The sequence below is a fragment of the Hippopotamus amphibius genome, chromosome 2 (genome assembly GCF_030028045.1).
Source record: "Hippopotamus amphibius kiboko isolate mHipAmp2 chromosome 2, mHipAmp2.hap2, whole genome shotgun sequence".
Classification (NCBI taxonomy): domain Eukaryota; kingdom Metazoa; phylum Chordata; class Mammalia; order Artiodactyla; family Hippopotamidae; genus Hippopotamus; species Hippopotamus amphibius.
Window position 1 is genome coordinate 146,582,708 of NC_080187.1, and position 24,093 is coordinate 146,606,800.

At 47.0% G+C, this 24,093-nt stretch overlaps 2 protein-coding genes across 4 annotated transcripts in view; both read left to right on the top strand.

Annotated features, from left to right (window-relative positions):
* The first annotated feature begins 2,390 nt into the window (after window positions 1–2,390).
* On the top strand, window positions 2,391–13,422 carry ARPIN (actin related protein 2/3 complex inhibitor). The gene is made up of 6 exons (XM_057720052.1): window positions 2,391–2,611; window positions 3,963–4,038; window positions 7,769–7,901; window positions 10,797–11,003; window positions 11,389–11,552; window positions 12,622–13,422. The coding sequence occupies exons 1-6, from the start codon at window positions 2,520–2,522 to the stop codon at window positions 12,628–12,630; spliced, it is 681 nt and encodes a 226-aa protein (XP_057576035.1). The 5' UTR covers window positions 2,391–2,519; the 3' UTR covers window positions 12,631–13,422.
* A 3,810-nt stretch (window positions 13,423–17,232) lies between these two features.
* Window positions 17,233–24,093, top strand: part of AP3S2 (adaptor related protein complex 3 subunit sigma 2) — a 60,588-nt gene continuing 53,727 nt past the window's right edge. Inside the window, exons 1-3 of one of the 3 annotated variants that reach the window (XM_057720055.1) lie at window positions 17,233–17,508; window positions 21,636–21,727; window positions 22,133–22,244. In XM_057720055.1, the coding sequence (XP_057576038.1) occupies window positions 17,440–17,508; window positions 21,636–21,727; window positions 22,133–22,244 (273 nt within the window). In that variant the 5' untranslated portion in view covers window positions 17,233–17,439. The remainder of the gene's footprint in view (window positions 17,509–21,635; window positions 21,728–22,132; window positions 22,245–24,093) is intronic. The other 2 variants (XM_057720054.1, XM_057720053.1) reach the window with 2 other exon arrangements.

Genomic DNA, 24,093 nt, shown 5'->3' on the forward strand with positions numbered 1-24,093 from the left:
TTAAAGGCAGTGAAGAGTTGAAGCCATCTGAGGGGAAAGATGACACAGAAAGGGGAAGGAGGAGGGGGGTGTGCTGGCCATGCAGCTGTGAGCAGCCTGGGGAGTTTTTTGGTTTGTTTTTTAACCATTTTATTTAGGTATGATTGACATAGAAAAAGCTGTACATATTTAATGTACACAACTTGATGAGTTTGGAGATAAGTACACACCCATGAAACCATCACTGCAATCTATGCTGTAAACAAAAGTTTCCTCAAGCCTTCTTTCTTTATTTAATATTGTGAGTATGTGTGTGTGCGTGTGTGTGTGTGTGTGTGTGTGTAAGAACACAATATAAGATCTACCCTCTTAGTAAATGTTCAAGTATATAATACAATATTGTTAACTACAGGTACTCTGCTATACAGTAGATCTCTAGGTCTTATTCATCTTGTACACCTGAAACTTTGTGCCCTTTGACTACTACCTGTCCATTTCTCCCTCCCTCCAGCCCCTGGTAGCCATTCTACTCTCTGCTTCTATGAGTTTGACTATTTTAGATTCCTTATGTAAATGAGATCATGCAGTATTTGTCTTTTTGTGACTGGCTTCTTTCACTTCCAGGTTCAGCCATGTTGTTGCAAATGGCAGGATTTCCTTCTTTTTTTAAGCCTGAATAATATTCCATTGTATGCATATACCACATTTTCTTTTTCCATTCATCCATTGATAGACATTTAGTTTGCTCCTATGTCTTGGCTTTTATGAAAGGATCATGGGAGAGCAGGTATCCCTCTGATATCCTGATTTCAATTCCCTTGGGCATATATCCAGAAGTGAGAATGCTGGATCATTTGGTGATTCTATTTTTAATGTCTTGAGAAACTTCCATAGTGTTTTCCATAGTGGCTGTACCAATTTACATTCCAATCAATGCTATACAAGCTTTCCCTTTACTCTATATCCTTGCTAACTCTTATCTTTTGGGTTTTTTTTGGTAATAGTCATTCTAACAGGTGTGAGGTGATATCTCGCTGTGGTTTTGGTTTGTATTTCCCTGATGATTAGTGATGCTGGGCAGCTTTTCATATACCTGTTGGCCATCTGTATGTTCTTTGTATGTCTCTTCAGTTCCTTTGCCCATTTTGTGTGTGTGTGTGTGTGTGTGTGTGTGTTTCTTTTTCTATTGAGTTATGAGAGTTCCTTATATCAGCTTGGGCAGTTTTGAAGAGACAGAGACAAAGGACAGTTCTGCCCAGAAGGGCTTCCCACTAGGGTCTTCTACTTCCTTCCGTCTTAGGATTTAGGGACCAGCCAGGTAGGCCAGATGGGGTGGGGCTGGTTAATCCATTAGGCACAACGCCTAAGGTACAGGAAAATATTTTAATTTCTTTTAAAATCAGAAGAAAAAAAAAGAATTTTCAGGCCAAAGAAAATATCTTAATATATATTAATATCATCTTTCTGTCAGCCCAGTCATAAAACATAAACATTTTTTTATGGAGGAGGGAGCCCTTGAAAACAAAAATGCCTAAAATCCACAAAAGTCATAATGTGTGGGGGGAGCCGGTGCTTCTTCTGCCACTGACGGCTCACCTGGCCACCTTCCCTTTGAAGTCTCCCTCAGAGGCCACACCTTGACTCCCTGAATGGGCCCACCTGCCCCAGGGCTTGCCAAAAAGCAGTCAAACAAGAGAACCAAGGCTCTCCAACAATCCGGAGGTCAAAACAGGCCGCTGCACCTGGGCTTGGAAAATGCATCCCTAGTCTGTTACATACTTGGGCAAAGGGGAGCTGGGGAGGGGTCCCAGAACTGCGCTGGAAGACGGCGCGGGGCAATGCTCCGCTCTGGAGTGAATTTATCAAACCCTTACAACCGCTCTGATACTGACCCCGTTTTACAGAGGAGAAAGCACGGGCTCAGAGAGGTTGAGGAACATGCCCAAGCTCACAGAGCTGGGATTCCAACCTTGTTAGGTCGTGGATCTGACACCCAGGCCCAGTCTCCTTCGTTACAGATCGCTGGAAATCCTCTCTCAGCCACTGTGCGACGTCGCGCGCGGGCGTGAAGAGCAGCTCTGTACTTACCACCCCGCCGTCCCTGAGGGCTGTTCCCTTTTTCCCATTCCTGCCCTCTGGAAACTCATCCTTTCCAGATCCTATAGATTCTCTGGGCCTCGATTTCCCCTTTGTGCGCGGGGGTGGGGTGGGGCAGGAGTCTCCCTCTATAAACAAGGAAGAGGGAGAGAAAGACAAGGGATGGCTGCCTTCCCCCCGCCCCCTCCCACCGGAGCTAAGGCCCCCGCTGGGTACTCCCGGAAGCCCACCTCCCACCAAGCAAGGTCCCGCGGGCAGGAATGGGGCTCGGCCCCTTTAAATCCCGCTCGGGAACGCCCGGGGCCGGACCGCGGCCGTCCCGGATCTGCCGTTGGGAATTGCCGGCCTCCGCGCGTCCTCCCGGCGCTTCCCTTCGCGGTGCCCCCAGCCCCGCGTGTCGGCTCCGTGCGCCAGACCTCGAGGGCGCCGCGGCCGCGGGGAGGATGAGCCGCATCTACCACGACAGCGCCCTCCGGAACAAGGCTGTGCAGAGCGCGCGGCTGCCCGGGGCCTGGAATCCCACCGCCCACCAGGGGTAGGCTCCGCCCGCGTCTCCCCGCCGCCTGCTGGGCCCGGCCTCCGTCGGCTCCCGAAGCTCCGCTGTGAATCCCGGCTCCCCGGTCGGCAGCGGGGTCGGGTGCGGGTGGGCGGAACGGCGGGGCTCACCAAAGACCTGCCGGGCCTCCAGCCCGCTCGGAGCGCACCCCCGAGACACTGATGGGTGTAAGGCTCACGGGGGGTCGGCCCTGACTCCCAAACGGGGCTCAGAAGGCCCCGCTTTCTCCGCGTCAGCCTCTGTCTCAACCCACCCCGCTGCCTCTAAGCTCCAGCACTTGCCACCGCCTTGCCTTTAGGCCTTTGCACAGGCTGCACCGCGCTCCGGAAGGGACAGTGTCCTGCTGGACGGGAACGGCGGCGGGTGGGAGTTGGCCGGGCAGGACTGGGGGGAGTTGGCCTGGCAGGACTGGGGGGAGGGCAGGGCCTGCCTGGAGGGCGTGTTGGTTCCGGAAGGCCGGGCCCTGCCTTCACGGGCCGCGGAGGTTATGGGAACGCAGGGGCCATTCCATTTGCAATTACAAACACTGAAGAATGAAGGGCGTAAGGGGCGGTGGGGGTGCGTAGGGGCAAGTAGGGTCCAGGGAGTTTTCACTTTTCATCCCCGTCCCTTCAGCTGCTCCCACCCCTCTCCCATTTCGTGGTTCCAGAAAAGGAAGTCCCTAGGTTCTGCTTTTATGAAAGCTAGAATTGGGAAGCAGGGGTCCAGTTCCTCTCAATAAGGGACCCTGTGATCTTGGGCTCGCGGCAAAACTTCAGAGTCTGGGTTTCTCCACTTCTAAAGTGGATGAGAATGAGAACAGGAATATGAAAATGCTTTGAAACAGGTGAAAAGGGAAGATACTTTATAGCAGCCTAGATCCACCCCCGACAAAAATTTGGTTAAATAAAAAAGTAAAGTCCTTTATGTTTAGTAAACACTTCATAGTTTACAAAGCACCTTCACATACGTGATCGTATGTCATCGTCATAGAAGCAGAGTGAGGTGGCTGTTACTCTCCCATTTTGTGGTATAGAAGACTGAGGTCCTGGTTACAGTAACCCGCTGCAGAAGGGGCATAGCTTGGTCTTACAGCCTGTCAATGTTCTTTCCTGCCCTCTGGACGGTGCCCCAGCCTTTGGGACCTTCGGAGGAGTGGAGGCCTAGTGTGAGAGCACAGAGGAAAGGGGTGCACCATACTGGGCCTGCCCAGGGACCAGGTAAATGGGAGACACACCTGGGACGGACGGACTTCTGTCCCAGTGCAGACCCTGACCTGGGCCATTGCATTTGTGATTCTTTCCTGAGGACTGACATGACCAGTTGAGCCCTCATTCTCTCTCATCCTTAGGGGGAATGGCGTCCTGCTGGAGGGAGAACTGGTGGATGTATCTCGGCACAGCATCTTGGATGCCCATGGCAGGAAGGTGAGGAAGTTTCCCTGGGGGCACCCGCAGGGGACTGGCTTCAGGGTCCTCACCCACCAAGCCACCTCCCTCTGCTTGGCTTTGCCAGTGCCAAGACTTGGGGTCCAGCTCTTTCCTTGAGGGGCTCACAGGGCAGGTGGGGGGTTGGTTGGGAGATTAGCAGCCAAAAGGGGCCACAGGTGGAAGGGCTCAGTTAGGGCTGTGCTGGGCGGCAGACAGATGGGAGGGCCTGGGTTCTTGCTGAGAAGACAGACCAGGCCCTAAACCGAAGGGGTGTGTTTGGGGCTGGGACTGGGAGGGCTGAGAGTGGGAAGGGCTAAGGTGCGTGGTTCAGGACTCAGGCTGTGGGTTCTGAGTGGGCTGGAAGACCCGCCCTCTGAAGATGTCCTGTCACCTTTTTCTTTTTTCTTAATTTTTATTTATTTGGCTGCATCAGATCTTAGTTGCGGCATGCAGGATCTTTAGTTGTGGCATGCAGGCTCTTAGTTGCAGCATGTGGGATCTAATTCCCTCCCAGGAATTGAACCTGGGCCCTCTGCATTGGGAACAGGGAGTCTTAACCTCTGGACCACCAGGGAAGTCCCCATCACCTTTTTATTTTATTTTATTTTATTTTTTGGCTACACTGGGTCTTTGCGGCGTGCGGGCTTTTCTCTAGTTTTAGCACACTGGGGCTTCTCTGGTTGTAGCACGGGGGCTCCTTTTTTGTTGCAATGCATGGGTTCTAGAATGTGCAGGCTCAGTAGTTGTGGCATGCGGGCTTAGTTGCCCTATGGCATGTGGGATCTTAGTTCCCCGACCAGGGATCAAACCCGCGACCCCTGCATTGGAAGGCAGATTCTTAACCACTGGACCACCAGGGAAGTCCCCCCTGTCACCTTCTGATGGAACAGATTTAGAATGTTAGGAAGCTTGGTGGGTGGGCAGGATGAGTGGCTCTTTACTCTGGGGCTGAGGGCCCAGCTCCTGTCCTCCGGTCTGTTGGTTCCCACTGCCTCCAGACCTTATGGACAAGGTCAGAGCAAGGTTATTTGCCTATGTGGTTATGAGGTCAACAGTGGCCTTCCCCTTTCTGGGTAATAGCTCTGTGCCTAAGAAATCTTGTGTACTTTGAGTTGTTTGGAATTGAATTACTTTAAATGTACTGTTGGAGTTTGCTATTAGAAGGAGCCTTGAAGTCACTCCATTTGCAGAGTGGTGAATATCTCAGCATGGGCTTATGCACCTTTTTTTTTTTTTTTTTTTTTTTTTGGCAAAGCCATACAGCTTTTAGAATCTCAATTCCCTGACTAGGAATAGAACTTGGGCCCCCTGTGGTGGCAGCATGGAGTCCTAACCACTGGACCACCAAGGAATTCCCTTGTGCATCTTTTTTTTTTTTTAATCTTTATTTTGTTTCAGATGGATTCATGTTGTTTCTTTTTTTAAATAATTAATTAATTTATTTATTGGCTGTGTTGGGTCTTCGTTGTTGCACATGGGCTTTCTCTAGTTGCAGTGAACAGGGGCTACTCTTTGTTGTGGTGCGCGGGCTCCTCATTGTGGTGGCTTCTCTTGTTGCAGAGCACAGGTTCTCGGCGTGTGGGCTTCAGTAGTTGCAGCACATGGGCTCAACAGTTGTGGCTCATGGGCTTAGTTGTTCCTCGGCATATGGTTTCTTCCTGGGGCAGGGGTTGAACCCATGTCCCCTGCATTGGTAGGCGGATTCTTAACCACTGCACCACCTAGGAAGTTCCCCTTGTGCATCTTTTAATATCACTGTGTGGCTGAGTGTTTTTGGAATGTTGAATTTTTATAAAGCAGGTCACTGGTGTGGACCTGGACCTCCCTGTGTGTATGGGTGTGGGAGTGTTAGGGTGGCAGGAGGGTTGCTGAGTTCTAGGCCTTTGTTGCCAGCCTAAATATGAAGTCTACGTTGCTGACATTGCGGGGGGCTTCAGTTCCCATATCCATGCCCTTCTCCTCTTGTCCTCTCAGCCTCCTGGGGTCATGCCCTTTATCGCCCACCCCCCCCATCTCAGGTGTCCACTGATACCCCTGGCATTCACCATCTTGTAGTAGCCAGTGTTTCTTTCCTGAACACTAGTTCTGAATCTCCACACACCCCCTTTCAAATAGCCCCACCCAGATGTGCTGACCACCTTATCTCCTTGATCTCTAGAACTGAGCTCATCACATCCCCTCTCATGGAGCCAGTTTCTTGCCCACACCCCATGTGAACAACCTCTGCTCCAAGCTCAGCTCTAGTTTCAGGCCAAAAGATGCTTTGCTGCACCCTCTCCTCCTTAGCACGCAGGTTAGCAGGGTGAGCACACCCGTCTGTGACCCCAGGCGGCCTGCCCAGGAGAGCCCAGCAGTAGCTGATGTGGGGCCGGCCTGCCTCAGCCGTCCTCCACAGGCAGGGTGTTCTCCAGCCCCTCTCCAAACTTGCTCCTCCGAGTCCCTGTTTCCTGATGACAGTGCACTAGACGCCCCTGACCACTAGCCTGCAAACCTCCATTGTCTCCTCCCACCCCTCCCCTAGGTGATAATACCTAGTCCTGTTGGCCTTCTACCTCGACCATTTTCTCCCTCCCCTCCTTTCCTGTTTCCATGTCCATTCACCTCACATGAGACCTCAGGAACTCAGCCTCTCCTGATTAAACCTTGCACCCCCTCTCCTGCCTTCTGGCTGCACCCAGCACCCATCCCTGCCCTGCTGCTAGCTTGTCTCCTGCAAGACATCTCTCAGGGTCTTGCTGCTGTTTAAAAACCTTTTAGGATTCCTTCTAGTCTACCACATAAAATGCAGACTCCAAATGCCAACTCAAGGCCTGTCCTAAGCGATCCCCCACTTGCTTCCCCAACCTGGACTCCCATGAGGCCTCCAAGGGTCCTATGTTGCTCAAACATGCACACGGAGGGACCTTGACTTTTATTTTATGTATCTGCCCAGACTTTTAATATTTTTCCTACACCTTTATCCCACAGTTGCAGGTTTCTCCCCACTTTGAGACCTTGGCTTCCCTGTTTCTCCCAGAAGGTGGTTTCCTCTTCTTCAATCTCCTGTTTTTGTTTTTTTGTGGTTTTTGTGGATTATAATAGTTATTTATTTAAAATTTTATTGATGTATAGTTGATTTATAATGTCGTCAATCTCCTGCTTTGATTAGGATAGCTGGCAAAGAGCGTTTACAGCACACTTCATGCTTTATACCATCCTTGCTCCTTGAACCCTCACAACATGCCTGAAAGTAGACATCACGTTGTCTCCAGGCAACAGGGGAAACGGAGGCTAGAAGTGATTTGTTCCAGACTCACATCTGTTGGAAGAGGCACAGTGGCTGTCCTCACTCAACTCCATTTCAGTGCCCTTTCCATGGCATCTTGGCTGCTTCCACTCCTGCTTCATGGTATTTGGGGTCCTTGGTGCTTAGGTTGTGGTTTTCTGTATATTCTGTCTCTGACCGTGCGGAGGCCTTGGGGTCAGTCTCTGAGCCCGCCCTCATGGACGTCTAGCCATGGTTCATTATGTGTGGCAAGTGCTCTACTAACCACGTGAATAATGAATGAATGAATGGATATGGGTAGTGGGGGCCTCTGGCCAGCTTGAATGTCTTTTTTGGAGCTGGGGTGGAATTCTGGGGTAGAGAGTGAGGTTGGGGGTCTGCAGCCAGAGCACGTGGGGAGCGTATGTGTTGGAGGCTAAAGGGAGTGAAGCAGCCTCTCCCTCTCTCTCTTCTTGGCCCCAGGAGCGGTACTACGTGCTGTATATCCGGCCTAGTCGCATCCATCGCCGTAAGTTTGACCCCAAGGGAAATGAAATCGAACCCAACTTCAGCGCCACCAGGAAGGTGAACACAGGCTTCCTCATGTCATCCTACAGTAGGTACCCTTCACCCTTCCTCCCTAGGGGCCTTCCTACACTGTGGCCTTCCTTTGTTTCCAGAGGTCTCTTAGTCCCTAGAAAGTATCTTCTCAGCACGGTTGGCCTTGAAGCCCAGGTCTGACCTGAGGGCCCCCTGGCTGGACTCTTCCTGCCCCCCATTCACTCAGAGGATCCCCAGTTCCCCACCTCAGCGCTGAGGGCCTGGTTGCCTTCCCAGCTCCTGCCATCTCCTGCGGTCTGACAGAATCATCCATGAACCTACCTTTGTGCAGAGCCCAGGCCAGGTGGCCTCCATTTTCCTGCCAAATTTCTCATTTGGTTCTTGGGCCCTTTGTGATCTCATTCCTTTTCCTGGTTTTGGCTGGAGAAGGACCTCCTTGCTGTCTGCCCTGTGTGAGAAGGTTTTGAAGTTGAGTGTGTACCCATCATCCCTCTGTCATTTTATCCATTCACGCTTTCAGTTGCTCATTAATTATCTGAACATTTAATGAGAATCCACCATGTGCCAGACCGTGAGCCACACGCTGAGGGTTCAGGGATGAGCCAGACTCGGACTTACACTTGAACCGTTCTCAGTGTGGTAGAGGAGATGGTAGAGGCCATGACTGGGGCCCTGGGAGGGACTCTGAGCCCAGGTAGGTGCGGTTGGGGGAGGTGCCCTGGAGGAGGGAACAGCCAGTGTTGGCTCCTGAAAGACAAGCAGGAATCAGCCGGGTGCCAGGGCTTGGAAGGGTGTTTCAGAGAGGGGATGGGGTGCCAAGGGTGTTCTGGGAACTGAGGGCTTCCAATGCAGGCGAGGGTGCAGGGGAGCTCTGCAGTGAATGTTTTTAAGTAGGTGAGTGATGTGATTAGCTTTGCTTTTTAAAATCCCTGGGGAGGTGAAGAGACTGGAGACCAGGAGGCTGTTAGGAGGCTGTGATGGCATCTGGAGGGAGATACGAGGGCCAGTATTAAGGACTGGTCAGTGAGGATGGAGAGACTGGGCAGACTCAAGGTAGCGGAGGGACCCTGGCCTAGTGTTTGTTTGGATATGAGGAGAATGAGGTGGGGAGTCAGGGATGACCCCAGGATTGGGGCTCGGGTGCCAGGTTTGGGGGATGGAGGTGCAAGAGGAGCAGGTCTGGGGAGAAGAGATCTGTTTGGGACCCATGGCATTAGCCACATGGTGGTGCTTCCAGGTGGAGGTAGATGTCCACTAGGGACTTGGTACAGTTCTAGAACCCAGGAAGGGGGCCGGGCTGGCAGCACGTATTTCGGAGTCATGACACATGGGTGGTATTGAAGCTGTGCCAGTGGACAGAGTTGCCCCGGAGGTTGTTCCCTGTCCACCCCCAGCAACAGCGGGGGGTGGACCGGAAAGGAGCCTTGTAAGGAGCAGGGGAGGGGACACTGGAGGGGTCTCAGTAGGATGGGGAAGGTGTGTGTCTCTGAAGCCCAGAGAAGCCCGGGGGACAGGCGTGAGGAGTAGCAGTGGGTCAGGCGCTGCCCAAGGCCCAGTGAGGTTGGGACTGCGGAGCATCAGTGGCTTCACAGTGAAGTGCTCCCAGTGACCGGTGCGGGTGAGCAGGGTCTGGAGTAGTGGGTGCTGGAGCTAGAATGCGGGAAGACGGTAAGGAAAGTTCCAGGAGAGGAGAAGGAGAAGCAGGTCTTGGAGGAAGTGGGAGGGGATGAGGTCTGGGGCCCAGATGAACTGCCTGAGGCAGGAGGGGGGATGCCTTGTCCTTTAAGACAGATGGGAAGGAGGAAAAGTTTCTTGTGGTTCTAGGTAACTGGACAGGTGGGTGGTGGGCCCACCTCTGGCTTCTGTTATCTTGCAAAGTAGGAGGTTAGGTGGCTTGTCTATAGGACACTGGGCAGGGCGGGGGTTGAGGAGAACGTCTTCTGTGTGAGCGAGGTGTCTGGGGAATCCCAGGTGGCATCCCTGACAGAGCGTGGCAGAGGTTTCACACCATGAACACAATGCGGGTGGTCTTCGTGGCCAGCGGCTGTCTGCGTGTGGGGAAAGCAGCCAGTGGGCAGCACTGGGAGCGTGGCATCCCCACGCTCCCAGCGCCGCAAGATCTCACTTCTTAGTCTGGGACCGGGACTCCCCCCCACCCCATGCCGCCCTCCTCCCCACCCTTCCCTCACCCCCCCCCCCCCCCCCCCCCCCCCCGCTGCCCTGGAATTATCAGATTTGGGACTTTCAGGGTAGGTGGGTGAGGGGCCATTGGAACCCACCCCGAGCCTCTGTGCTCTGCCCAGCCCAGTATGAGCAGGCCAGTAGAGAGTATGAGGACCACCGATGTTTGCTGCTGGTTCCAGCAGACCCCATCCCAGCCAGGGAGACCCTGAGAGCCAGGAGAGAACCCTGACTGGTCACTGGGGTCTCAGTGGGAAGGCAGAATTGTGTGAAGGGCTTGAATCCTGCCTCCTCCACTGACTAGCTGTCTAACCTTGGGCAAATTACTTAACCTCTCTAAGCCTTAGTTTTCTCATCTGTAAACAGGGATAATAAAAACATTGACACTTGCTGAGGGTTTGCTGTGCATCAGGCCTCGTGCTAAGTGCTAAAAGAAACTAGATATTTCTTTTACACCTCACGTGAGTCCCATCAGGTTGGTACCACTTTTATCCCTATTTGTCAGGCACAGAGAGAGGTTAAGTAACTTGCCTGTGGTCACACAGCACGTGTAAGCAGATTTGCACGAGGCAGCCTGGCTCCAGAGCCCTTACCCATAACTCCTCTGCGATGCATTCCTGATGAGTAATGGCAGGATGGGAACTTGGAGCCCTACCTTCAGGTGGTTGTGAACATGTACAACACTCAGGCCTCACCTGGCTCCTAAAAAGCCCTCCCAAAGTGCTTGCTGTTACCGCGGTAATGATCCTCTCGTGCTATGTGCCTGCAGAGGTGGAAGCCAAGGGGGACACCGACAGACTCACGCCCGAGGCGCTGAAGGGGCTGGTGAATAAGCCAGAGCTGCTCGCGCTGACGGAGAGCCTCACCCCCGACCAGACAGTGGCATTCTGGATGCCTGAGTCAGAGATGGAAGCCATGGAGCTCGAGCTGGGGGCTGGGGTACGGCTGAAAACGCGAGGCGACGGGCCCTTCCTGGGTGAGCAGTGCAGCCTTACTGTGCCTGGTGCTCCTACCTGGCCTGTGTGGGGCTCCTGGCCTCCTGTCCAAGGTGCTCCTCCCCTGCCCCTCCAGCTTAGAGCTCATGGAGCAGGGCAGATCTGGCCGTCCTGTGGATGACCCCTTGAGATTCATTCCTAAGTCCCTGGGCAAGTGCCTTGGGGCCAATAGCCTGGACACTCTGGAACCTGGGTGCCACCCAATCCCATGGTTCCTGTGGGTGACCTCTCCTATCTAGTGCCTTGGGGGTTCCTTCCAGGGCCTCCCTGAGCACACCCAGGCCTACAGAACCCCAGAAGAATTGGTCAGCCCCTGCTATGTTTCCGCCACACAGAGAGAGGCCACTTAGCTTCTCCCTCTTTCAGATTCATTAGCCAAACTTGAGGCTGGAACAGTGACCAAGTGTAACTTCGCTGGTGATGGGAAGACGGGGGCATCCTGGACAGACAATATCATGGCCCAGAAGTCTTCAGAGGGGCCTGCAGCGGAGACCCGAGAGCAGGGGGACGGCGCAGAGGACGGGGAGTGGGTAGGTCGGGGAAGATGACCGTGTACCTGGTGTTGGTGTGGTTTATCTCCTGGCAGGAGTTTTGTATGTACTGGTTGTGGTTAGGTGTAGGACAGAGATAGCAGCATAACTTTACTCCCCAGCTTTGGTGGAATTCCTGAGAGTGTGTTAGCATCAGGAAGATTCCCTCAAGGTATGAAGGGACGTTTCTTTTTGGTGAGTCTGAACTGTGTCAGTCAACAAGAGAGCCCCAAAAATTTATGAAAGCAAGGGACAGAAAGAAGGGAGCACAGAGGGGAACCAAGGAGACTTAATGCCATTAAGGCTCCAAACATTTGCAGTTCAAGCGAATATGTTAGACGTGTTGAACAGCTGAATGAGCATTTTTCCTCTCTTTGTTCTGGGCTCCCTGCCCAGAGTGGCTGGAAAATGGCTGACCTGGTCCTTAATAGTTTTTTTGGCCCAAAGGTCAGCCCCCTAGTTGATCCTCAGCCTGTTCACAGTTGAGTTGGTTTTTTGAGGTATATTTCACCTGAAGATTTGAATTGGTGTCAAAAGACCCTAAATTGAACATTTTTTTTTTGGGGGGGGGGTACACCAGGTTCAATCATCTGTTTTTATACACATATCCCCGTATTCCCTCCCTTCCTTGACGCCCCCCCCTCGAGTCCCCCCCACCCTCCCTGCCCCAGTCCTCTAAGGCATCTTCCATCCTCGAGTTGGACTCCCTTTGTTATACAACAACTTCCCACTGACTATTTTACAGTTGGTAGTATATATATGTCTGTGCTACTCTCTCACTTCATCTCAGAAAAATGGGCTATTTATCTAGGTGATGAAGATGATGACATTTACCAGAGAAAGCAAGGGCAGGTAGAGGGACTGGATTCCATTTTGTCTTAATAAAATGAGTCTTGGACTGAAAAACAATTGGAGTTGCCAGGCTGGCTCCCTGAGCCAACGCTAATGAGATGAGGCCAAGGCAGGTAGCCGAGGGCCCCACTGGTACCACTCAGTCAAACCCTTGTTTGTCTAATGGTGGTAGAAGACTTTTATGAAATGTGCTCTGTTCATATCTCTTTCCCTCTAGGACGACTGAGGTCAGTGAGAGATGGGGTGCCTCCGGGGCCCGCCAGCACTGTTGAGCATTTCACCCATCAACGTTCACTCTGGAGCCCCAGGGAGCAGGTCCGCCAAGCCTCACCTGGTTCTTCCCTGCAGCCGCCGTGAATACCCTTTGAACAAGCTCTGCTAAAATCAAATCCAAGACCCCAATGTGAGCGGTGGCGCCCCAGGCTGTGGCTCATGGAGGGCCCCTCCTTAGATGTGAGTCTAGCCTTCCTAGACATTTCCATGGTGGCCCTCACCCTGAATGGCAGCCTTCTTTCTGGAGGCAGGCAGGGGGTGAGTCCCCCAGGGCAGTCAGAGGAACTGGACTTGGTCTTGGTGCGGAATTGGGCGGGGGTTGTCTCCATCATCTGCATGCAGAGTGGCTCAGAGGAGGAGTTAGCAGGGCCTCCTTCTTCTGCCCTTGTTGTATTTCTGGCTTTCCTTCTGCGGCTGCCCTCCTCCCCAGTGCTCTGTGTTGTAGCCTCTGCTCTCCTGTTCAAGCCTTCTTGTCCCCTGTGCTCTTTGCAGCCCCTAGAGCTGCCAGTTCTTTATTTATTCTTCAGCCTCTGGTCCTCTGCCACCTGGGGGTTCCTGTCTCCTGATCTCCCTTGGCTGCTCTCCCCCGGATGCTCTTCTCAGGGAGGTTGAGAGCGTTCACAGGTGTGCCGGCTGGTCTCCATCTCTGATTCACTCTGCCAGGCCACAGTTTGGATTGCACCTTTTTTCTTGTTGTTTTTTACCTTGAGAACTTTTTATGAATGAGTAAATCTTCAGGAAAGGATTCATCTACACTGACTGTTATTATTGGATATAAACTGAGCAACCTTCCTATAAGAAAGCCGTATCTTTTTGGTCACAAACATTGCCTTGCTGGGTAGTGTGCCCACAGCCACATCTCTGAAGAGATCTGGAGTTGAAATCTACTCATCCTAAGAATAGGTAGGGACTTGGGGAATGTGGATCCTGCTTGCCTCAGGGGAAAGAGGGGGTGGCGGTAAACTAACAATTACGGAGTCCCCTAATGTGTCAAACACAGCACTAGATGCTTTCCATGATAATAATTATAGTCACTGACTGTTAAGTGCCTCTTGGTTCTACTACTTGTGCCAAGCACTTGCGGTATCTTACTTGTCACAACAATCCCAAGAGGCACATGTGATTACTGACTGCATTGGTGTTTGTGGTTGAGGTCCCAGCATTTATTATCATGGTTCAAACTCTCATTTGCCTTTCTGCATATTTGAGCCTGGGCTCAACAATATGGCTGTGAGGCTTGGGATTAACACTTCATTTAGGCCACCTGAAGTCACAGGTCACTGGACTGCTCTCAAGTCTCTTCTGTTCTTGTTGCCCTTTTCTTAGTTCACATCCTTGTTCTCTCACCTCGGCTACTGTAGAAGCCACCTCCCTAGTGTCGTCTGTCTAAATGGGGCTGGCTCACTGTCAAGCATGCTGGGACCTCAGCTGTGCGGTGGCCGGGGGAGGGGTTAAACAGGAGGAGGACTGCGGACACTGACTTGGGGAGAGGCACCCAGTGAGGGCATCCTGCTGCCCAAAGCACTGTGGCCAAAGGGTATGGCAGGCTCCTGTGGGCCGGCCACCATTCTAAATAAGGAGATACAGTGTGTCAGCAGGATAAGCCCTGGGCAACAACTAGGCTTGGTGTCTCAGGGGGGTGGGGATGGGCTCCCAGAAGGAAAAGGCCACCATGGCTAGAGCTCAGAGAATGGTGGGAGGTCAGGCATGGCATCTTCAGCATGTTAAATATTTTGGGAATTTATCCTTAATATCTTGGAAGCCAGTGACCCCAGGGAGAGTAATAAGACCTGATTTGTATATTTCAAAGATCATTTGACTGCAGAGAAACTAAGGCAATGATCCCAGCTAGGAGACTGCTGCAGTAGTGGGGGTGAGAGCCTAGAGTGATTTGGTCTATAGCAGTGGCAGAGGAGATGGAAAGAAATTCAGGTAGACAGGTGGAAAGGGACTTTCCAGCAAGAGAAGAGGACCTGCAAAGCCATAGAGGAGGGGGAGTGGCCTGATCTTGGACTATGCAATTTCTATACATGGTCATTGTAATATTATACCAACACATAAGATTTGATAATCCTTTTTCAATTGATGTTATATAATCACTTTCTATATTGCTACATAGTCGTCATACCATTGTTTTGAAGATTGACTACCTTAATAACTCTATCATTTTCTAAATGATATGGGTAATTGATCCCTATTTGGAGCTGTGTCAAAAACTATTGTAAATTACAGAGTTCTCTCAGTCTCACCTGCCTCCCCCTCCACTGTATTTTGGGTATTATTTCTATAGGGATGGATTCCCAGGAGTCAGATTACTGGGAATCTAGGAATTCTTGTAAAGATCTTGTTATATTGCCAAATTGCTTTCCCAAAGGGTTGTTCTAAATTATAATCTCACCAGCAAGGTAGGAAAGGACTGTTTTCATGCTACCCTTGCCAGACTTGGGTATGATAATATTTTTAAAATTGATATTTGATAAGGTGAAAATATTTTAATTTTAAAGTTAATACTTTAATTTTAATTAGCTTTTTCCCACATTAATAGTGAGCTTAAACATTTTTTTCATGTTCATTTCCTAGGTATATTTCCTCATTTGTTACTCAGTTCCTTTGCCCATTTATTACTGAGGGGGAAGGTCTTTTTGATTTATCAGTTATTTATATTTTAAGTATAACCATTTGCCGTATTTTAAAAACTTTTCCATTAAAAAAATTGACTTATAAACATAAAATTTTTATGTAGCTATATCTGTTGACTTTTTATGATTTTTATTGCTTCTAAGCTTATATACTCCTTTCAGATGTTAGACTTTCAGTATTATTTTCTTCCATTCTAGTTATTTCCTGGTTTTATATTTAACTCTGTGAGCCACTCTGTCTTTAATTTGAGAGAGAGTATGAAGTGAGATAACTAAATTGCTTATTTTCAAGTTGCTAACCAGTTATCCCAACACACTTACTGAATTCCTTCCCACTGTCAAGGTATGTATGATGTCTTCCACATCACATATTAAAATCACTTAATACTTAAATTATCCATTATATTTCAATATGTCTCCCTATAATGACAATGTGAACTATTGTAGTAGGTTTTAATAGTTGGTAGAGCTAGGCCTCACTTATTATTTTTCTGCTTCAGAATTATTTTTGGTATTCCTCCTCAACATTTGAAATATTTTGTCAAGTTTCAGTGCATACTTATTGCCTTTGTATTCTTTGAAATGAAAAAAACTCTGGCTACAAGAGTAATAATTTTATTTTAGACAATTTTAAATAAGAGAAAAATATAATTCCACCACCATTTTAAAGATAGATCACTTATGTAGTACTCAATTATATACCATGCACTGCTCCAAGTACTTACAAATATTAATTCTTTTTGTGCTGTAACCACTGTCTTAGGTAAGTAGAATCTCTTTTTTTTTCAAATAGAAAAAACTAGTTTTACAGTAAAGGAGACTGTATTATGCCTGTTATACAAATGATGACACTTAACCAAGGTGTACAGGCGGTGGACAGAGCCAGGATTTTGATCAGGGCATTGTGGTTCCACCTGCCTGTGATGAACACAATGATGCTGCCATTTCACCAGACACAGGGATTCATATTTTGGTGTGTATACTTCCAATCTTTTACAAAAGGGGTGTCCCTGGACATATTTCTTGTAATCTTTTCACTTACAGATATGCCATGAACATTTCCCTATACCATAAATCTTTCACAACACGGTTTTTTTTATAACTTTAATATTTCTCATATGCCTGTGGATCAATACATTTAACCAATTTCTCGTTTTGGAATAATTAGTTTGCTTCCCATTTTCCCCTGTAATAAGACTGCTGAGATGTATATCCTTGAGACTAAATCTTTTCACACACCTACAATCGTTTTAATATAAAGTCTAAAACTGGAAATGCTGGGCCTAGTGTTCAATATATTTTAAAGGCTTTTGAAACATATTGTCAGCAGTCCTTTGGGTAGGTGATTCCAATTTGCAGCTGTATCTGCAGTATAAGGACGTGCTCCACCTCACCGCAAATCATTAAAAGGAAATACCGAAACACTACCAATTTGGGGTCGCCCGTACCTTTTGAATGGAATTGCATTAAAGATCCGTTAATTCCACCATCTACCATGGAGAGACAGGCTTTTTGCGGGAGGCGGCACATATATAATTCACTGCAGCTTTGTTTGTAATACTGAAAAATAAAAATGAACCTAATGTTCCCCAGCCGGGGAATGGCTAAGTTAGCCTGCATCTCCACATCGCGGAACGTTCTGCAGTGTTAGGGGAAGGCAACACCGTGTGTGTTAACGCAGGAGACGAGAAAGGGAGGCTCGTGCTGCGTCTTCACCTGGGAGCGCGGCTGCCGTTGGGGTTTCTGCTTCTTGATCCGCTTTTCCAACGTCCTCGGCTTTGCGCCGGGCCCGGGATTCTGCGGCAAGCGATCGGTCTGGACGAAGGGCACAGAGCCGGGTTCGTATCCTGGCCAGGCCCTGACTGGCCAGCCGTCGCTGACCGAGTGACGGCCCTCCCCAGCCTTGGTGTCCGCACCAGCCTTCTCCGCGCAGCCCGCCGCTCATCCTGGAGCCTTCTCCAAGGCGTGCGGGGAAGCAGGACTCTTCGTGGTCGGGACCCTGGGCGCCCGGACATGTTTCCGGGAGCCACTCTCAGCAGCGCACCTACCGGAAGCGTGCCTATTGCGGCGGAAGGAGATGCTCCCTGGAAGCGGCTGGTGGTGAAAGGATCGTGGCGTCAAAGATGATTCAGGCGATTCTGGTGTTCAATAACCATGGGAAGCCGCGGCTGGTCCGCTTCTACCAGCGTTTCGTGAGTGCGGCCCAGCTTTGTCACATCCTCTCAGGGCGCCCGCGCCCCCCTTCGCTCTCTTCGGCGCGTACGGCGCACGCGGGCACCGCCCGCTGACCTGGTCGGGCTCCTGCACGTATAGGTGACCCCCAGACTCACCCTTCCCCGAACTAGTATCAGGCCTTGTGTCCCACGCCCCGCCACCCTGGCTCTTTCCCACCCCTTCCTGGACCCCGGCATTTCTGTGCTATTTTTGTGATACTTCTCCCAGAGTCTCAGGGCACGATAGATGGTGGTGGGGGGTGTGCCTCATTGACAACTTGAATGATTGAAGTCACATTAATCTTGTTGGTTGGTAAACGCAGTTTCACGAGGAGGAAGGAATAGGCAGCTTTTTAATGGTTTTGCTTTAGCCACAGGATTGGGAAAAGTGCTTTCTTGGAATTATGTTGCTTCAGTGTAGGCTGGGACTGCCCAGGGACTAGATACCTTTCACTCTGTAGAGTTGAAGAAAGTCACTTTGAAAGTGGGAAATGTTGAGAAATTATACGTGATGTTGTGAATTTGACTTTTCCAAAGACGTTCCTCTGGAAAAAATAAACATCGTTATTTGCCTCCTGCCCCTCGACGTTTTATTTCTTCATGGCTAGTTTTCAAAATGTTACAAACATAATTGATGGGCTGGTGAAACCATAGAGGGGAGAGTGTCAGAAAGCTTATGTTCAGGCCGCAGCAACACTCTTTTTTACCTTCGTGTCAGGTTAACCTCTTTCAGACTTTATTTCCTCTTTTGTCAAATAGGAATGAAAAATTAAGAAAAAAATTTTTTAACCTTTTTCATTGAATTTTTTAGCTAGGTTACATTTTATTAAATAATTATATTGATTTTATATTAACATTCAGTAACATTGTTCAATTTGTATTTGCATTTGTGTGTGTGTGTGTGAATTTTTCCCTCACGTTTTTTAAAGTGTTATTGAGATGTTACATACCATACAGTTCACCTTTTAAAAATATACAGTGGAATGGTTTTTAGTACTTTACAAAGTTAATGCAACCATCACTGCGGTTTTAGAACATTTTCATTATCCCCAAAAGGAACCCCTACCCATTAGTAATCATTCTGTATTTCCCCCTCAACTCCTCCAGCCCTAGGCAACCGCTAATCTACTTTCTGTCTCTCTAAATTTGCCTATTCTGGACATTTCAGTATAAAATGGAATCATACAATATGTGATCTTTTATGACTGGCTTCTTTCACTTAGTATAATGTTTTCAGAGTTAATCCTGATCTGAGGACCACATTTTGAGTAGCAAAGCTTAAGAAAACCTTCAGATTAGACTTGCCTTAAGTCAGAAAATAGATTCAAGTAACATTAATCCCTTTCTTTATGTAGCATTGAATTTAGGCTTGAAATGATTAGTTATTTAACCATGTATCTGTTCTGTATTCCTTTTTATTGCCAAATTATCTTCCATTGTGTGGATGTACCACATTTTGACTGTCCATTTCAGTTGATGTTTCCACCTATGGCTCTTGTGAATAATGCTGCTATGAACATTTGTGTACAAGCTTTTGAGCATGTATTTTCATTTCTCTTGGGTATATATCTAGGAGTAGAATTGCTGGGTCACATAGTAACTTTATGATGATTGTTCGGAGGAACTGCCAAACTGCTTTCCAAAGTGGCTACACCATTTTACATTCCTGTCAACAATATATAAGAATTCCAATTTTTCCACCTTCCCATCAACATCTTCTATTATCTTTTTGATTAAAGACATTTTAGTAGGTGTAAAGTGGATTCTCCTTGTGGTTTTAAAAATTTTTTCTAATTACTGATAATGTTGAACATCTTTTCATGTCCTCATTGACTATTTGTATATCTTCTTTGGAGAGCATAGAATTTTTGTAAGAACTAAATTAGCTCCTGAATGAAAATTACCTTGGAAACTGCAGAGTACTAAAAGGTATGAGGGATTATTAAAATCATTGAGAGATGTAAGCAATTGGTAGTTTGCTATTTTGTTGAATTAGAAGTTAGGTAGCCTCACCATTTCACACTGCTTACCCACTGACTAGCACCACATCCCTGTAGAGTCAGATGAAAGGCTTTAGTTTGCAAGATGTTTTTGTCAGTTTAAAAAAGTGCTGATGCTTAGCATGTTTTGTATTTCTGGGTACACAGAGTTAATCCTTTACAGCATCCTGGCATCTGTGAGCTTTGTGAGTTCTTTAAATGGAAACCAGAAGATAGTGATTGATTTACTCAAACTTACAGTGACCAGTTATTAGCAAATTTTCATGTATACATTCAGTAAATACGGAGAGCCACTGTATACCAGTGTAAGTCAAAATTATGAAAAGTAATTTCTCCACAATGACATTTTCCCTGTTTTTTTTCCTATTTCTTTTAAATAACTAATCATTTCAAGCCTAAATTCAATGCTGTAGAAAGAAAGGGGTTAATGTTACTTGAATCTATCTTCTGACTCTTTTTTTCCCCCAGATCTTTATTGGGATATAATTGCTTTACACTGTTGTGCCAGTTTCTGCTGTACAGCAAAGTGAATCAGCTGTATTTATACATATATCCCCATATCCTCTCCCTCTTGGGCCTCCCTCCCACCTTCCCTATCCCACTCCTCTAGGTTATCACCAGTTATCGAGTTGATCTCCCTCTGTTATGCAGCATCTTCCCACTAGCTATTTTACTTTTGGTAGTCTGTCTTTGTCAGTGCTACTCTCTCACTTCGTCCCTGCTTCCCCCTCCCCCCCTCAACTGGTCTGTTCTCTACATCTGCATCTTTATTCTCGCCCTGCCATTGGATTCATCAGTACCATTTTTTTAGATTCCATATATATTCGTTAGCATACGGTATTTGTTTTTCTCTTTCTGGCTTACTTTTAAGGCAAGTCCAATCTGAAGGTGTTCTTAAGCTTTGTTACTAAAAATGCGGTGCTCAGACCAGCAGCACTGTTACCACCTGGAAACTTGTTAGAAATGCAGTCTCAGGACTTACCCCAGGTGTACTAAATTAAAATCTGCATTTTAACAACATTCCCAGGTGATTCATTATACATTGAGATTTTTTTTTTTTTTTTTTTTTTTGGCTGCACCATGCGGCTTTCAGGACCTTAGTTCCCCAACCAGGATTGAACCCAGGCCCTTGGCAGTGAAAGTGCAGAGTCCTAACCCCTGGACCACCAGGGAAATCCCATTATACATTGAGCACTGATAGAGCTTTTAATTACTTTTGTCTTTTTTTTTTTTGGCTGTGTGGTATATAGGCTCTTAGTTCTCTGATTTAGGGATCGAACCTGTCCTCCCTGCATTGGAAGTGCCACTGGACAGCCAGGGAAGTCCCTACTTTTGTCTTAATGACTGATTTCTCCCTCCCACTACCTTTTTTTTAAAACCATAATTATTAGGAATCTCATATGTATAAATAGAAATCAAATGTGGGTTATCAAGAGATTCCATCACAGTTGAGCTTTCTGGTAGGTAGTAATTGAATAGTAAGTGAGAAAAGGTATTTATAGCTCTGCAGTTGTTCAAGATTCTAATCTATAAATAGAACATTTTCTGTCTTTCTCTGTAGTACTTCGTTGGTAACACTACATCTTATATGTAATGTCTATATTACCAGTACAAAAGATGGCAAATGCAGGTTTTTAAAACATGTACACAGTTACATCTTGACTTCCTTAAAGTGTTAGACCTATTGACATTTGTTATTTGCCCTGGCATAGGTGTTTTCTAGGGTAAGACAAAGTATTTCAGGACCAGGCCTTCTAGTTATTCTTTGACCTTGTGCAAGAGTTTGTCAGTTCTCCTTTCCTTGATTATTAACAGTAAAGAAATACCAGCTTACCTATCAGGATGGTAATGGTTAGGGACTAGATACCTAGGTAAATATACCCTATTTTAACATATATCCTGTAACAGAGCCTTGTCCATTTTCCCCTAGGTTCCCCTTTTATTTTATTTTTTTCCTACTCATCATTTCTGTCTTTTCTGGTAAGTGGTACCAAATGTTCATATCATTCCTAGTTTGGAAACACTTGCCTTCCTGTCCATCTTCATTGATGGGATGTAGTTTTCCAGACTTTCCCACTGTTTCACTTAATTTTTTTTATTCTGTAGCCAGAAGAAATTCAACAGCAGATTATTCGAGAGACCTTCCATCTAGTTCTCAAGCGGGATGACAACATCTGTAACTTCTTGGAGGGTGGAAGGTAAACGATCAGTTTCCTCCCCATATATTCAGTTTTGGGTGGCCTTCATCATTATTGCTTCTTTAGGCAGTATTCAAGTGTCAGGTGAATATGTGATGCAACTTGAGCTGAGCTGAGCACAGTCTGCTCAGGGAGAGACCCAGTTATGTTTTGGAACCTGTTAAATGGTTGTGCTTCAGATATTTAGATGTTTGGTTCCTAGAAGGATGGGCAGAAGAAAAGGTGAGGTAAAATGGTTTTAGGCACCTCTGCCAAATTTGGTTGCTGTTCAGCTGGTAGAAATGGCCTGTTGTTTGGCCTGTCCTCCCCCTTTCTGTTGGGCCCCTTCTCGTTCCTTGGCATAGAGTTTCTCTTTGATATGTTCAGTTAAGATATAGGCATTTAAATGTTTCCCATCTTCCACAGTTTGATTGGTGGCTCTGACTACAAACTGATTTATCGTCATTACGCTACCCTCTACTTTGTATTTTGTGTGGATTCATCAGAGAGTGAACTTGGGATCTTGGACCTCATCCAGGTATGTGTAGCAGGTAATGAGGGCAGCCACTTTAGAGAGTTTGCACTGGATTTTTGAGTAACCATCTGTAGATTCTTTTGTCAGTCTCTTAAATTGATACTGGTAAAAACTGCTAGATGTCCACCAGATGGTGCTTTGACAAAGCCCTTAGCAACCCTTAAAAACTCTTAGAGCTTTTGGATTTTTCTTCTCCAGCCCTCTCACTGCCCTTGGTATTCTTATATGAGTCTGACACCAATTCTGATGTGTGTACTCCCCTCCACACCAAGCAATTAACTCAGTTCTCCATGGATACTAACCAGGAGTCTCACAAATTTATTCAGTTCTGACACTGTCTACCTGGAGATAGATACCAATCTCAAGTCCAGGTTCCGTCACCTGTGCTTCTGACTGACAGCCTATAGCTTGAAGATTCCCTCAGGTTCAGTTAATTTTCTAGAATAGCTCGCAGAACTTTCTAGAGAAACATTTTATTTACTAGTTTACTAGCTTGATGTAAAAGGATATAGCTTAGGAACAGCCAGATGGAAGAGATGCATGGGGCAAGGTATGGGGAAAGGGCGTGGAGCTTCTATGCCCTCTTCAGGCATGCCAATCTCCTCGAATCTCCACACGTTTACCAACTTGGAAACTCTCCTAACCCTGTCCCTTTTGGGTTTGATGGAGGCCTCTTTGCATAGACAGAATTGATTAAATCATTGGCCATTGGTGATTGATTGAGTCTGCACCCCTTCTCCCCTCCCCAGAAGTCGGGACTGAAAGTTCCCACAATCACATGGTTATTTCCCCTTGCGCTTGCGTTTTCCAGTCCCCATTCCTTGGTACTTTCCAAAAGTCGGTTTATTAATAGAACAAAAGACACCCTTATCACTTAGGAAATTCCAAGGCTTTTAGGAGCTCTGTGCCAGAAACAAGGATGAATACCAAATATTTTTCATTACAAATTACAATATCACATCATGTTTTGAAGTTTTTTTCAAGTATCAAACTACATGACAGTTAAAAATGCATACTTTGTATTTTCACTTGTAATTCTAGCCTAAAACAAAGAAACTTGATGTTCTTTTTAGTCTATGCAGTCTTGACATAGGTAAACATGATTTTTTTTTAGGCTTTTTGAAAATTAGAAAAGGCTTACAGATTTCTTTTCATTACCTTGATGGAAACCGAGATACGTAGGGACCCTATACTGGGAACCATTAATTTAGTACAATTTCGTCATTTTGTACGTGATATTCTAGATAGGCTCTAAGTGACTTGAACAAGTCACTTAAGTTGAAAACACTCAAAAGAAGCATGCATTAAAACCTAATAACAACAATTATAGAAAACTCTAGCTATAAAACATAAACTTTACATGCCTACAACTATATTTTATTCTGTTAAAATTAAAGAAGCTAAATTTAATATACCTTGGGATAAATAAATGGAAATGTTGAATGTGTATTTTTGTTTCAAATATACTATACTCTTCCAAAAAAGTTATATTCTTGAACATAGCAACTTTTAAATTTTCTTTATTTATTTTTACCCATTCAAATTCAGAAAATGATTTAAGATGATTAGTTTTAAAATTTCATATATCATATTCACTTATATATAAAACTATAAATCAATACTAGAAACATCCAAAAAAAATTCATCTCTAAGATAATTTTAAATGCCTTCTTAACACCTGAGTCAGATTGGATGTTGAGAGTCAGTGTGGCATAACAGAGCTCAAGATCTAGAAACAGAAAACCTGAGTTTGAGTCATAGATCTAACATCTGATATAGAAATATGAGGTTGTAAAAATGAGAACAGACTTACAGGTACAGAGAACAAATGGGTGGTTGCCAGAGGGAAGGG